The sequence below is a fragment of the Punica granatum genome, chromosome 6 (assembly GCF_007655135.1).
Source record: "Punica granatum isolate Tunisia-2019 chromosome 6, ASM765513v2, whole genome shotgun sequence".
Lineage (NCBI taxonomy): Eukaryota > Viridiplantae > Streptophyta > Magnoliopsida > Myrtales > Lythraceae > Punica > Punica granatum.
The window spans coordinates 16,923,262-16,939,680 of record NC_045132.1 but is presented as its reverse complement, the minus strand read 5'-3'; the positions used below and the strand labels follow the sequence as shown (position 1 = coordinate 16,939,680).

At 36.0% G+C, this 16,419-nt stretch overlaps 1 protein-coding gene across 3 annotated transcripts; it reads left to right on the top strand.

The window, feature by feature from the left end:
• Nucleotides 1-3,779: 3,779 nt before the first annotated feature.
• Nucleotides 3,780-9,937, top strand: LOC116211412 (coiled-coil domain-containing protein SCD2-like). Of its 3 annotated transcripts, none has more exons than XM_031545780.1 (17): nt 3,780-4,471; nt 4,782-4,954; nt 5,308-5,383; nt 5,513-5,554; nt 5,641-5,703; nt 6,210-6,259; nt 6,363-6,390; nt 6,526-6,600; nt 6,694-6,804; nt 6,911-6,971; nt 7,592-7,705; nt 7,806-7,924; nt 8,201-8,261; nt 8,540-8,581; nt 8,665-8,705; nt 9,013-9,139; nt 9,435-9,937. In XM_031545780.1, the coding sequence occupies exons 1-17, from the start codon at nt 4,100-4,102 to the stop codon at nt 9,587-9,589; spliced, it is 1,710 nt and encodes a 569-aa protein (XP_031401640.1). In that variant the 5' UTR covers nt 3,780-4,099; the 3' UTR covers nt 9,590-9,937. The 3 variants fall into 3 exon arrangements, with proteins under 3 accessions (XP_031401640.1, XP_031401641.1, XP_031401642.1); XM_031545781.1 differs by having other exon boundaries at nt 4,163-4,471; nt 4,786-4,954; XM_031545782.1 differs by having other exon boundaries at nt 4,259-4,471; nt 4,801-4,954.
• The last annotated feature ends 6,482 nt before the right edge of the window (nt 9,938-16,419 follow it).

Genomic DNA, 16,419 nt, shown 5'->3' with positions numbered 1-16,419 from the left:
CATAAATAGAGGCCAAGCAAGGCTAGCAACCCAAAATTGAAGCTCAAAGGCCGGGTCAACCCGAAATCGTGGCAACACCCATTTTGGATAGCCGTGTGTGGGTTGGTCTTGTGTGGATGGAAGTTGCAAATTGCTCCCATGTAGGGATGTTTTGGAATCTACAAGGATGGGAAAGGAAGATTGCTAGAGCACATTTCAAGAAAAAATTGGTTGACTTCCATAATGGTTAGAGAGTTCCCACGCGAGGAAGATATCCATGCAGCAAAGTAAGGAGAATATTTTGCATGTTGCTGGACATGCAAGGACGTCACTTTGGGTTGATTTCATTTCCATTTCTTTGATTAGTTAATTAGGATATTAGTATAGTTGCTAAATAAATTGAAGATATATTCCATAATCTAGGATTTCCTTAATTGGCTAGTCGTTTATTTTGTTAAACATCTCCGAGTTTCGATGTCTTGGGCGACACTCTAAGTGGTAGGCCTATTAGTACCCAAATATTCTACTATTGTAAAGCTCCCTTCGGCAAATCAATCTATTGCGCCTTTCTTTTTATCTTTACCTTCATGCACATTTATTTTTCTTGCACCTACTTTCACACACTTCCTTAATTTTCACACTAAGTCGATCCATTGACACCCTATCCATCTACCCCTATTGGAGCTTTCGGGCAAGGGCATGGCATCCACCCGAGCTTAGGCTTCTAGGCCAAGAGCAGTTCCTATCGGATACCTCTAGCCGAGATTCACGCAATTGCAATTCTTTCGGGTTTCGTGGCTATAACGTTCTTAAGACTGCCTTCTGGACCATCTAATCGATCAATTTGGGCATTTACTGAGCGTATACTTGGGAGAATCGAAGCGACTAAGTCCTCAAACTGAAACTTAATCTGAGAAATTTGCGACCATCTGATTGATGTCACCTTCAAAACCCAGTTGACCCTTCGAGCTTTCGGGATTTATGAGCTGCGCGTCGAATTGGTGAGGACAGCTGGTGTTTCGCGATGATATCCTTGGGACAGCGGTCTGGCATGCCTAACAAATTAAACCGACACGTAGAGGTTAGAGAGGTGCTCGTGCGAATCCGAGCGAGACAATTTCTTGCACGCCCGGTGGGACCCCCCGTAGAGTGATATATGCCCGTATTGACTTGTGCCAGAAGAAAATGTGCAGAGATGTTGCATCAAGATCGCAACAGTGAGAATTCTCTTGATGATGGGAACGAGAGCCCTAGTGATGGCGCCATTGATCGGCTTACTATGGAGACCATACAAGAAGGCTGGATAGGCATGGGAATGAAGTGCTCTCCATCAACAAAAGGCTGTACAACCAAGAAGTTGCTCGTGGAAAACGAAGCGAGCCAATCGAGAAGGTTGAAGAGAAGAAAGGCATGGAGTACTTGGTTCAAATAATGGAATAGATGATGCATGGTCAGAGACCATTGGTTACCACCAAGGTCATTGAAGCATGGAGTTCATCCAATAGTGCGGCTTTAAATTATGCTGCTCAAACATCTCAACTTGGATTCTTGAGTTGTTGGTGGAATCCACTGGAGCAGCAATTGACCTGTATGCCTTATGTGTCGCTCCACTTAGTAGTGGCTCCATCGGTGTCACAAGCTATGGACCGGCCAACTCTACCAACCAAATTACTGACAAATATAGGTCGAGCCACAAGTTCAATAGCAACCCATTGTGTCGGGAGAATGAAATGGATATTGTATGATATTTTAAAATAAATAACTTGCATGATAAAATATGTTCGTAAAATTTTCGAGGAGAATGAAAGGGATATTATATGATATTTTAATTTCAATCTACAAGATAATGTGAAAATTACAGTAAGTAAGAATAAACTTAGGTGCTTTGAAAGTGTTTTGCTAGATAGCGTGGTCCCAACAATAAGTCCCAGGGAGAGACAGTGAGACCGTTGGTCAGTAGCGACCGCACAATACGTAAAAGCACTTATAAACTTACTTTCTTTAATTCACACAAGATTTTGTAAAAAAAATTAAGATGTCTACCCTATTCAAAAAACTCTCTCGTCAAAAATCTAGCGCTAGTTTAGATAATAGAAGTATTTATTCTTTTCATTCGAGAATATGAAGATGAAATTGAAAAATTACTTGATCAGTTTAGGGAAATGAATAAAGAAAGCTCAAACATAAACAAGATACGAAGATATAACCCGGGCAAAATTTAAAAAAAAAAACTACTACCCTAGACCTACACCTCCTAGTTTACAATACGAGAAACCAGCATTTGCTACTTTATATTCTGGCGATAACCTTTATGAATAGACACTATAATTAATATATAAGTTTGTAAATTATATATCATATTTCGGTCGTATACCAAATATAGTGGCTAAAGAATTAGAAAATATATATATTTTTTAATTCTCCTCAAATTTTATAATAACATAAGAAAGTTCATAGAAATTGTTTATCGATAAAGCAAATTGACGATTCTAACCCTATTGAATTTAACCATATTAATTGCTTTTATGAGTCAATTTTACTTATATATATGGATTATATATCGCATTTCTGATGTATATTATACCAAATATAGTGGCTAAAGAAATATAAAAATATAATTTTTTTCTTATTTCTCCTCAAATTTTATAAAAACATAAGAAAGTTTACAAAAATTATTTATCGATAAAGCAAATTGACGATTTTAACCCTATTAATTGCTTTTAGGAGTCAATTATATATATATATATATATATATAACATAAGAGTGTTTACAAAAATTATTTATCGATAAAGCAAATATATGATTCTAATCCTATTGATTTTATCCCTATTAATTGCTTTTAAGAGTCAATTTTACTTCAATATATAGATATAGATCCTAACCCTATTTAATTTAACCCTATTAGTTACTTTTAGGAATCAATTTTACTTATATATATAGATAGATATAGATTTTACTTATATATATAGATAGATAGATATAGATTTTAACCCTGTTGAATTTAACTTTATTAAGTGCTTTTAGGAGTCAATTTTACTTGTATATATAGATATATAGATTATATATCGTATTTCAGACTATATTTGATCAAATATAGTAGCTAAAGAAATAGAAAAATATAAATTTTTTTAATTATCCTCAAAATTTATAGTAACATAAGAAAGTTTACAAAAATTGTTATTGATAAAACAAATTGACGATTTTAACCCTATTAATTGTTTTTAGGTGTCAATTTTACTTATATATATATATATTATATATTGTATTTCGGACATATATTATACCAAATATAGTGGCTAAAGAAATAGGAAAATATAATTTTTTTTAATTCTCCTCAAATTTTATAATAACATAAGAAAGTTTACAAAAATTGTTTATTGATAAAGCAAATTGCGATTCTAACCTTATTGAATTTAACCTTATTAATTACTTTTAGGAGTCAATTTTACTTATATATATATATATAGATAGATATAGATTCTAACCCTATTAAATTTAACCCTATAAGTTACTTTTTAGGAGTCAATTTTATTTATATATATATATATTTTACTTATATATATAAATTATATACTACATAAATAAATTGGTACAGTATGCGAAACAAGATATTAGAGTTGACTTGACTTGACTAATAGTTATTTATAACGTTCTTTTTTCATATCTATGATATTTGATACTCGAAAATTAATTGAGGTTCAAACGGGTCGGGAACTCTATCAATCACAATTTGCTCTATACCAGTACGATTCGAAATCAAAAGCTTTAGCTTGGCGAACTGAACCGTATGAACCAATCCCACTTCCATGTATTTACGTTACCGAGTGGGCAGCGACCGTCGCTTCCTTCTTTACTTTTCCTTCTTTCCACTTTCAATTGCGGGCATCATCGTGTCAGCTTAGCTCAGACACGCGCGGACCCAGACGACGGCGGGACTCAAGTCGGACCCCTCTCTCTTTCTCTCTCTCTCTCTATCTCCTCCATCTCCGGGGCATCCGGCGGAGCATCCGGCCGAACTTCCCCCGTCGATTTCCTGGAGGAAATCTCGCTCCCCGGATAGTCCGACGTTGCTTCACCTCCTTCCACTCCACCCCCAGCTATTAAAGCTGAAGATCAGAGATGGATCGGAGGAGAACCGGCAGCCCGGTGTATTCCCGGCAGTGGAGCGGTGGCTCCAGCAGCACCGGCTCCTCCTCCCCCGCGATGTCACCCGCACATCCCCACGCCCGCCTCCCCCACGGCCTGTCCACCATCAAGCGCACCCAGAACGTCGCCGCCAAGGCCGCTGCCCAGCGCCTCGCTCAAGTCATGGCCTCCCAGACCGCCGATGAGGATGAAGACGACGACGACTTGGGCTTCAGATTCGCTGCACCTCCACCTCCTCCTGCTGCTGCTGCCCATCATCCTTCCGGCCTCAATAGCAACTCTGCAAGCAGCACTGGTCTGCCCGCCATTTCCCTCGGCCGGCCCAACCGATCTCCTTCGCCTGCGGTAATCTTGTCTGCATGCCTTGCCTTTGAATTCTTACTCTAGTCTAGCTAGATCTACTGATCATCGCTTCTCTAGTATATTAGAAGTTGGGTAGATATGGCTGCCCATTGTCTAGTAGCAGGGCCTGGGTGGGAGGGACACGCGATTTGATCCGAGTTTCGATTCTTTTTGCTTCTAAGGCATTCATGATCTTGTCTGATTCAATCCCGGATTGTTCTTTTTCGGAGAAAATATGGCGGTTTAATTCCCATAGCACTTGTTCTATTGCTAAAAGAAGAATTCTGATCCTATTTCTGCTACTTTTAATTAGTTAGGTCGAAACTTTGTAGATCATGCTCCTTCGGTTCGGTCCACCTCAGCCGGAAGACCATCCATGTCTGTCCGCTCCACCCCATTGGTGCCGCCAAGCAAAAATACGTTGAGGACGCCGGTTTCTATTCCTCCCATCGAACCTCCTAGAAAAACTAGAGAGAATAACACAAGGTAAAAAAATCATTTCATGCACTTGATACTTGGGTGGCCGGTCCTGCCATTGTTCATAGAGTTCTTGTTTGACTGTTTTTGACTCGTGAAATGTACATAGTCTGGCTCCTTTATTACAAGAAAGAGAACATATTCTGTTATTAATCTTTGCTGTTGTAGAGATAAATAATCCAATATGATCAGAATATAAAAAATTCTAACCCGTGCTGATGTTTGAATGAAATTGATGTAAAAGCTAGAGGACGAGGACGAGTTACGCCCTTGCTTTTTTTTCATCCATACCCAGTTCAATTAATAATGAGATATTTGTTGGATGTTTTTGTGCTCAGATGACTTATTGACAATTATTGCAGGTTCCCTTCAGATGTGGGACCGCTTAACTTAAAAGACAAAGGAGATCAGCATGAAGCCTCTGCACTTCAAGATGAAGTATGATATTCTTCTCATCACTTCCTGCCACTGGAAAGATCCATGTGACATTTTATTATATTCTTGATTTATGATTATATTGTTAAGCATCTCATGACTGATGAAGTTGAAATGCTTTCCCTTTTATAGCTTGATATGCTTCAAGAAGAAAATGACATCATATTGGACAAGGTTTGTCTTTTCAAAATAAAAGTCATGGTTTGTATGTTTTTCCAGAATATGAAGTTGTAAAATTTCAGAACCATATCTTTTTGCAGCTCCGACATGAGGAAGAAAGACGGCAGGAAGCAGAGGCAAGAGCTAGAGAGCTTGAGAAACAGGTCATTTATACTTGTCAACCCTTTCTTCAATTTGGTTGATAACTTATGCTGCATGTCAATGTTTACTCTCTTATAATTGAATGTAGTGGTTACAATTTGGCTAGCTGGAATGCATCAAGTAGGTTTTGTTATTTTGAGTTTCAGTTTTATTAGGTCTATGTTTGCGCAGCAGTTCTGTGCCAGTAGAAAAATTGGTGGATTATATGCCTCAGCTACTTTGGTACTTGACATTTTCTATATAATAATATGTCAAGAAAGAAAATTTTGTTACATATATATCGGAAAATAGGGGCATCTCATTTTACAAGTATTAAGTGGCCTCAAAACAGTTCTATCTTCTAATTCGTGGCCTTGGGATCTGCGAGGACTAACATGGGAATCCCTTTATTCCCACTTCAGCCCTCACTTGTTGCCCCCTATAGATCCATATCGTGTCAACTGCAAATGTTTTTTTCATGGTTGAACAGCCTCAAATGTGTACTTCTAAAAAACCTCATTGTTCATAGGTTGCCGCTTTAGGAGAAGGTGTGTCTCTTGAAGCTAAACTGTTGAGCCGGTAAGTTGGTTCCCGCTATGCTAATTTTGGCATCTTTGTCACCAAAACTGTGCTGCATTCAAACTTTATGTTCTTATGGTAATTTGTACTAAATAATTTGCAGGAAAGAAGCAGCATTGCGGCAGAGAGAGGTAAAAGCAGCCCTATACTGTGGTCACAATGCTCCTGTTGTTTTTCTTTCTAGCTTTCTGCATGATATCTGTCTTTATTAATTTGGGTCATTTTTTTGATGTTTTCATCTTGGATCCATGAAAATTCTTTCACAGGCTGCACTGAAGGCTGCAAAACAGACCAAGGGTGGGAGAGATGAGGAAATTGCAGCACTTCGTACCGAGATGGAGGTAGAGTTTGGCATCCTTAATATCAATATTCTCCTCAATCTGCTGGTTGGTTCTAAATTGGTCATGTCATAATGGCTGTAATTATTTATACAGAATTTAAAAGATGATGCAGCAACAGCTATTGACCAACTCCAAGAAGCAGAATCTGAAGCAAAGGCTCTACGTGTAATGACGCAGAGAATGATTTTGACCCAGGAAGAAATGGTATCCCTTGAAAAAGTTCATGTTGATAGATGTTATGCTTAGCCCAGAAACAAAAAGGTTGGGTAATGTGACATCCAGACCTTAATTGCATTTACGTGTTATTCAGGAGGAAGTTGTCCTGAAGAGATGTTGGCTTGCTAGATATTGGGGTTTGGCGGTAGAGCATGGTAATTGATCTTTACTGCAATATCTTTTCCTATCATAATAGAAAAGCTCGCTTTTGCATTTCAGGAAATGCCCTTGGTTATTATAGGATAAGAAAATATTTTTTTGGGATGTTGGTTTGATCAATTTTGGGGCTGAGCTGTGGAGCATGGTAATTGATCTTACTGCAATATATTCTTCTTTTACAGTGGAAAGGCTTGCTTTGCATTGGGGGAAATGACCTTGTTTACTAACTAAAAAAGAAAGGAAGGATTTTCCTTTTAAGTGCATGATGATATTTATAATAAAATATACCCTATAATAGCTGCATCACAATTAAATTTCTAGTGACATAATAAATTGCCACAGATGTGATCCTTTAAGTGTGAAAATTGTGACTGCCGTTAGGAAATCTCTAGACATTCCCAATACATTATCCTCTGCATTGAGAAGTTATTTAGGCCGGCCCCTGTGGTCCCATTATGAATTTCTTGTAATCACGATGCAAACCAGAGTCCTACTTTTCAAGGTTCAGGTCTATGTATAGGTCAAACTCTCAGCATATACATAGTAATCTTTGCATTCAATTATTACTTTAATAATCACATCTGAGGTGCTTTATCATAGATCTATTGCATTATAGGTATTTGTGCTGATATAGCTTTATCAAAACACGAGCATTGGTCATCTCTAGCACCTCTTCCATTTGAAGTCGTCATTTCTGCTGGTCAAAAAGCTAAGGAGGAGTCATGGAAAGGTTAGTTTTCCTGCAAAATCTATATCCTGCAACCCCAGGTTGTTACAAGATTTTAGCTCATTGCATATGCTTAAACATTCTGTGTCCTTGGTCATGGAAGGTGGCGATGACATGGATAGGAGCAAGCTGGCTCGGGATTTGGGAGATCTAACAGGAGAAGGGAATATTGAGAGTATGCTTTCTGTTGAGATGGGTTTACGCGAGCTAGCTTCCTTGAAGGTTCTCTCCTGCATTTCTGGAATAGGGCCAGTTATTCTACAGCAGATTGATTTGTAGTAATTCCATTTTAGTTTGCTCATTCGGAGTTCTAAATATTAAAATTTATATTAAAAAAAAATGATGGTCATTATGTCTGTTTTGTGTAGAATTGCAGGTCTGATATCTAATCGCATGCATTCAATGCTAAAATACAGTGAGAAACTTGGTAATGAAGTTCATAAATGCTTAGCATATGTATGACACAATTTATTTTTTCTGTTACTTTGCTTTTTCAAGGTTGAGGATGCTGCTGTTCTTGCACTGGCGCAGCACAAACGACCAAATTTGGTTCGATCTGGTATGATATGTAATGTACTATTCTTTTGAAAATTTCTTTAAGTGTTTGACTCTGCATCGTCTGACTATCTTGGAAGAACATTCCACCAGGCTAAATGTCAATTTTTTTTTATTTAATCCCTCTCTAAGGGCAAGTGTATTTACTCATTGCCAGTTACTCTAGCTCCTCTTTCTTAATACTTTTATGCATTTTCAGTTTTTTTATTTAATTTTTTTTCCTTGATGGAATGACTTAACAGTTACCTCCATACTTACATTGATATATATGTGCTTTGTCAGATTCGAAGTTGCCTGGTGAACCGAAATATATGGAGGCATTCGGTGAGATGATTAACTGATCACTGGATAATGTTATGCCTGATTTGATATTGCAAGGTATTGATTTTCTTATTCCTTCTTTGCAGAGCTAAGTGCTCAGGAGGCTGAGGATGTTCTGTTCAAAGAGGTAGGCCTTTTTCCGCAAAGTTGCTTATATCATGGAAATCGTAATTTTAATGAAGTTGCTTGTAAGGCCTCCTGTCTTATTGTATTGCGACGATGGATAAATTCGGCTGTCTTTCTCCCAATGTCATCTTAATGACGTTTTTGTGTGTTGTGTTACGGAGAAATCTAATTCCTTGACATCAGTGCTTTTCTGAGACGTGCCTGTGAAATAGTGCCAATTTTTCTTTTTCCGTGTTCACACGTGGTCAATTTTGCATAGAGCAAGGACTGATCATCGTTAATATTTCGTTGAACTATTACATACGTAGGCTTGGCTGACGTATTTCTGGAAAAGAGCAATGATACATGGCGTTGAAGAGGATATTGCAGAAGAGAGATTTCAATATTGGATTAGTCGCAGTGGGCAGTCGCCCGCTTCACATGATGCGGTGGATGGTAATGCTCAAGCCTTCTCTCCTCTCGCCTCCCTCCATGCAATTTTCATATCATTAAGAATGTGGAATCATCTGGACATCATGATAGTGTAAGTGTGAAAATAATATATCATCTGCACATCATAATAGTTTTAAGTGGGAATTATATATTTGACAAATACCCCCCACCCCGAGTTCTTTAGAAGTGTATCTGCAAGTTTGAAATGTTTAGTACCAAAAGGGGAAAAAATAAAGGTGTGAGATTGAAATGCTGGTCAAGAGATAGAGTGGATGTTGAACGAGGTTCCTGTTTGCAGTTGAAAGGGGATTAATAGAGCTGAGAAAGCTGGGGATAGAGCAGCAACTCTGGGAAGCATCTCGGAGAGAAATCGTCGCAGACCATCCTTCAAGTGCTGCCGGTTCCATTTCTGCAAATCACAAACTTACTACAGATTCGGAGGTCTCATCATGATGATCGACATCTGCACCCTCCAGCTGCTGTCTTTTCCCCTTGTATTCCAGCTTCCCTTTCTCATTTTTTATTGGGTTCCTTGTTTTTAGTCCTGCTTTGATAAAATGATATTGAATTATATATTATAGTTGTCTCTTTCTTTTTTGATGGCCTAGTTACAGCTTTGTCTACACCTATCTTCTTGGTTTTTCGATCAGTCAAGTTTGATGAGGCGATACATGTAGAGTGGGTTGTTTCGAAAACATTGTGAATACCTTTTGAACCAAATCTGTTGTGGGAGAAGCCGAGGGGACCGATGTAATAGTTGAGAACACAGAGCTTGCAAATAATTCTGTTGATAATGTACTATCTTATCCTAGGTTTATGTACTTTCCTGTGTATATTGACCGGTTCCCATGCATGAGTCGAAGTCGGCCGAGTTGATGCGGTTCCTATGTAATGTTTTTATGTCTTTTCACAACATAGTAGATAGAGCTTCAGAAGACGAAGACACCAAGGTTCAATGGTCGTTGGAGTTAGGCAAGCTGTCTCAGTTTGCAGGAGAAATAATTCCTAAACAAAGGAAAAAAAGAAAAAAAGAAAAATGAGTGTCCAGTCCGGGATCGTTACTTAGACGACATAAACATAACTATATAAATTTAGATCGAACTACTACCTTTGAAAAAATAAATAAGTTGAACTACTCAACTGTTACTAATTAATACAAAAGTGAACTTTTTATTTTATCGAAATGAAATGACATTGCTTGTTGCGTTGATGGAGATAACAAAAGAGTTATCCTAAAGAAAGGGCTTGCAAGAGGAAAAGGCGTAGGGGAATCTACTGTACAGTTAGTGTAAAATCTGTTATCACACTTTTAGCTCGGGTAATGAAACAAAATCTTTTAATTTTCGAGATCCTCATACGGAAAAAAGTGCTGTCCCAATTTGAACTCAGTTCAAAAAGCAATAACTATCTCAATTTGAAGTGATAACTATTCCAGTTTGAACTAAGTTATCACTTCTTGTAGTTGAGTTATTCCCCCGCTACGAACATGTCAGGTTCTCCTATTACTTGGTTTATCAAAGGAACTTTTACTTTTCGATAACCCATTTCGAAAAGTGATAACTATCTTAATTTGAATTAAGTTATCACTTCTTGGCGTTGAGTTATTCCACCATCAAAGGCCTAGTATTGTTTACAAAAGTCGATATCCGCTAAACTCAAGCAAAGAGCACATTTCTAACAAATATTTCAAATCAGATGCACAGAGGGGATTCTAACTCAAGATATTGGGGTTACCAAATCACAAGAGTAAGCTTGGAATCACTATGTCATTACCGGTGATATTTGGACTATGTTATTATTTCTTTCACTAGAATTCTCAAAAAGACTTTTTAATTTCCAATAATCTTAGTTCAACATGTGACAGCTGCAACTACTTTCCCAATTTGAAATACATTATCAAGTCTCGTACTAGACTTATCGAAAATTTTTTGATTTTCGATAATCTTAGTTTAACATGTAAAAATTGCTTCTATCTAAACTAGGTTAAAACTCTTAGGGACCGTTTGGTCTCAGAGTTTGATTTTAAAATCATGATTTTGATTTTAAGTCTACCCACTACACAACAAAAACACACGTTTCCCAAATCAAATTTATAATACCATCTCATTTGTCCTTTTCCACAATCAAAATCAAAATCAAAATCAAAATCAAAATCAAAATCAAAGTTACTTTAACTTTAAAACCAAACGCACTCTTAATTCTTGATAATCTCAATTCATCATGTGATAATTGCTGCTATTTTCTCTATTTGAACTAGGTTATCACGTCTTGAATTAGAATTATCGAAAAACTTTTAATTTTAGATAATATTAGTTCAACATGTAATAACCAAGTTACTTTCCCTATTTTAAGCTAGGTTATAATATCTTGTACTGGAATTATCAAAAAACTTTATAACCTCAATTCAACTTGCGATAACCATCACTATATTCTTATTTGAACTAAGTTATCACATCTCATACTGAGTTATCAAAAACGTTACAATTTTCAATAACTTCAATTCAACAAGTGATAACCCATCGTTGTTTCCCCTATTTGAGCCAAATGATCACATCTCGTACTGCAATCATTGAAAAACTAACAATCTTCGATAACCTTAGTTCAATATGTAATAACTTTTCCTGATTTGAATTAAGTTATCATATCTTGTACTGGAGTTATCGAAAAATTTAATTTTCGGTAATATCAATTCAAAATATGATAACAGTCGTTGTTTCCTCTATTTGAACTAGTTTATCACATCTTATACTTATTGAAGAACTTTCAATTTTCAATAACTGTAATTCAACATGTGATAACCATCACTATTTCCCCTATTTAAACTAGATTATCACATTTTGTATAGGAATTATCGAAAAAATTCCAATTTTCGATAACATGAGTTCAAGATGTGATAACTGTTGCTATTTCCCTTATTTGACCTAGGTTAGCAAATCTTGTATTTGTGTTATCAAAGAAGTTTCAATTTTCGATAACCTTTGTTCAAAATGTGATACTTTTAGCTAGTTCCCCCATTTGAACTAGGCTATAAAATCTTATACTGGAGTAATCCAAAAACTTTCAGTTCTCGATAACATTAGTTCAACATGTAACAATTGCCGCTATTTCCTTATGTGAACGAGATAATAATACTTGTACTAGTGTTATCGAAAAACTTTCAATTTTCTAAAATATTAGTTCAACATGTGATAACTGTCACTATTTTCCCCTATTCGAACTAGGTTATCACATATACTTGATAATGGCGGTACAAGAAGGATAGATGACCCAAAATGAACTGAGTTATCATATCTAGCATTAGTGTTAACACAAATTTCGACAATTTTTGATGACATTAGTACGAGAAGTGATAACTAACCCAAAATGAACTAAGTTATCATATCATGTATTAGGGTTATCACAGATCTCATAAAGTTTGATAACTTCATATCAAGAAGCGATAACTAACCCAAAATTAACTAAGTTATCATATCTTGTACTGGCCTCATCACAAGTATTGAAGATTTTGACCTCCTCAATATAAGAAGTGATAACTAACCCAAAATGAACTAAGTTGTCACATCTTGTTCTAACGTTATCATAAATTTCCGAAAGTTTAATAATCTCAGTTCAGTATGTGATAACTAACCCGATATGAACTAAGTTATCAAATCTTCCTTTGGCATTATCACAAATATCGGAAAATTTGATAGAGTCAATTCACGTTTGATAATTGACCTAACATGAACTAAATTATCACATCTTATTCTTGTATTACGGAAAATATATCTAATTTTGATAACCGCGCGGTCCAAATTGAACATCCATTTCCTGAACATATTGCTGTTTAACATATTATATAAGCAACATAATTAATTCTTTCATTTTCAGCATATTATTCAGTTTTTTTATTTTTCCTATTTCAGTTTTTACATAGATTTATTTTATCCTATTTTATTATTTTCGTCATTTTATCTTTTATATTTATTAATTATTTTTTACATAATTTAATTTAATTATCTTATTTTCTATATAAAGTTACTTTATTGTTTAGTTTAATTTAATTTATTTTTAAAAGTGTTTCTACATTTCTTTCACATTTTTTTTCCTTTTCATTCTTAGGTAGAAAACAAAGAAAATAAAACAAAATAAAACAGTCATTGACTGGTAAAAGCGGTCAACAGGTTACACATCTGGCTCGAACAACATACACGAGTATGGAAGCTTCTCTTCCCTCTTGTCGATTGAATCTTTTTCGTTAAGTTTTCAAGAGTTAGACTCCGATCAATTCCAGTAACTTTGTTATCAGATAAAATCATGTACCACTGCACTACTCCTTTCGCAAAAGAGACTTATTCACTCTATCAAAGTAATGAATCTTTTATATATATGTTCATGTTATCGAGATGAAATTCTACTTGTTTAATGCTCATAATTAAATTTTTAGGCTAATCAAATAAGACCATCTAGAGCAAATTAATTGCTAAAGAGTCATAGCATATTGCATTGAGATATCATATATTTGGGATATCTGTGCAATCCTTTGCGCCAATGTTGACAAAGGTCAAAATTTTTATGCGTTTGGTGACAAAATGTCTGAGGTACATCTGTTACACACAATACCTTCTTCTTAGATAATTGTGTAATATATCAAGTTTCATCAAGCCATGCGTCAAAGCTACTTTCCTGCCGCCTATCTAGATAACATCTAAAAAAAATCATAAAGTAAACATATATTATTATTTTATATATATCAAGTAGAAAGACGGACAAATCTATAAGAAAGTATGTGTATATGTTCCAATAACCAAAGTGAGGAAGGGTTGTTCTCACATGTACATTCAATATAGATGAGGGTGACAAAGAGCAGAAGGCTGAAAATGTTTCCTTCTAATAATAATGCAATTTTTATTCTCTTTTGTATTTGCTTCTTTGGAGTTGCTAGGTGCTACCCAGGGGAGCCTGACACAACTTTTTGTCGAGGATTTGCAATGGCGAAAAATACGGAGAAGATTTGTCATACGGTATAGCCGTGGGCAAGTTGGTCCAAGACTTACTGGCTACGACAGTCAAAAGGTTCAATTATTATAGCAAAATTCATGTTGATGATGCTACAGCTTACGGACATGGAGCATGTAATGGAGTGCTTTCAAAAGTGGGCTGCACTGATTGCCTAGGATCTGCTAAAGATGAACTAGTTGTCTGTGTTACGAGTGTTGGAGCGCAGGTTCAGCTTCAGGATTGCCGGATTAGATATGAGAATTATCCATTTTCAGAATGAGGTTTGAGTCATCACTTTAATTTCTTGATATCATTGTTAACTGTGTCCAAAATAAAGTGGATGCTATATATAAACATGTGTACTTGAGTTCTTCTCACGTGCCGATAAAGATTTAAGGTATGATATACCAAGCTTCCCAAATAGACATTTATCTTAATTAGATCATCGGGGTCGAGCTCCTCAAAACATAAACAATAACTCTTAGCAATTAGATCCGTGCATATCAATTTTGTTTATCGGCTCTTCTATTACCCTCCAACTCGAAGCTCTTGATATTTAGGCTGTGATTCAAAGAAACAGACGGGAATCCACACATGCCAGTGAAAGGTTTCATGGCTCGGGGCTTCTGTTTTTCAGTTATATATTAGAACAATCAACTTGTTGGACACGACTGATTGATATTACGAGGACAGGACAGCCTGATTTCCATGAGGCTGCTGCGTAAATATTGGCATGATCAGATTTACTTAAAAGCTATTTCTCTCTGAATTGTTCACTGTGCAAGAAAAGATTATATCGCGTTACCAAAAACCCGGCAACAACATTAACTCATCACAGTGGGTCCTGCATCACGTCACCATAACTCGTTTTTCTTGTATTGCTCATACGGGCTAGGAAACCGAAGTGAGAAAAGACGAGGGATTTGCCCTAATAATGATATAGTATATGTGCAAAATCCATAATACATACAATATCTGATCAATGCAGGAAGAACGTCCCAGGACCCGCGCAACACACAGGCTTGGAGACTTTTTCGACCATACCTAGCAAACATTTACAATTTAATATTATTGTTTTATCATAATCTTGGCAAATTTTATTAATTTTTTTTATAGATTAATAAATTTGACTAAATTTAGGGAAAATAATGCATTCCACAGAGATTAGTACAGTTAGAGGGGATTATGCCGACTGAAAATGGATATTATAATTCGAACTAAACTAAAAGTTTTTTTTTTCGCTTGTGATTCTACTCTATACTAATCGAACAAACAGATTAAATTGCATAAACTAGACGATTAATCCTCAATCCACTCCAGCTCTTTTGGCTCTAATCTCTAATACCTATCATACTCTTTTATGTCATTGTCGTCCTCTAATATTTTAATTCCATTAATTATTGACACGCAAATTCAAAAAAGAAGAAAAGGTATTTTCATTTTTCCTTTTTATGTCTTTTTAATTTTAAAGATTACAATTAAACTCCAGTATCAATATTTTTCTTACTCAGTTTCCATCGCAAATCAAAGAGAGCCTTCCTTACTACCCTCCCTTAGCTCCACTCCATTCTAATAACCTCCCATCGGTAGGTAGATCCCTAAAGATGAAGGGGTTGGAGAACACTCTCTACATCAATCCTCTCAACGTACAGAGCTGGAGCTATTCCGTAAAGTGAACTTTTTGAGCGGTGGATGGAGCGTATTTTCCTCTCGGATGACACTACGACAAGCGACCTTCAACGTACAGAGCTGGTGATTCAACACTTTTCTAAGAAGACTTTCAATATTCCACGATGCGCCGGTACAATATTGTTCAATCCAGTCTGAACCCAAGCTCTATTTTCCAACAACGGACAAAGCATTTCATCACTTACCTTCATATAGATAAACACAGTAAATGAATTAGTGTAAAGTTAAGAGGGATGGCTTGTCTGAAAAGAGATTCATTTATCAAAATCATGGATGTCTTTTCTGTATGTTCATGTTCTTAAGATGAAATTTTACCTCGCTGATGCTCGTGATTAAATTTTTAGAATAGCATGAGTCCATTGGCAGCAAATCAATTGCCAGAGTCATAGCATATTACATTGAGATATCATATATTTGGCATATCTCTGCAAAAAAGATTCTTGATCCTCTGCGTCTTATAAAGTAAGAATATTATGGAGATTCTTGTCTAATATATGAAGTTTTATCATGTCATTGCATAACTGCTACTTTCCTGCCTATGTAGATAATTTCTAGGACAAAACATAAGTAAACTTATATATATATATATATATATATTTTTAAGTGGAAAGACG

What these genes read in the sequence shown, in the direction of transcription:
- LOC116211412 (XM_031545780.1), top strand. Translation starts at nt 4,100, where the DNA reads ATGGATCGGAGGAGAACCGGCAGCCCGGTGTATTCCCGGCAGTGGAGC. An exon ending in CAGCATTGCGGCAGAGAGAG is followed by an intron (nt 6,391 to 6,525) that starts GTAAAAGCAGCC and finishes ATTCTTTCACAG; the next exon opens with GCTGCACTGAAGGCTGCAAA. An exon ending in TTCACATGATGCGGTGGATG is followed by an intron (nt 9,140 to 9,434) that starts GTAATGCTCAAG and finishes TCCTGTTTGCAG; the next exon opens with TTGAAAGGGGATTAATAGAG.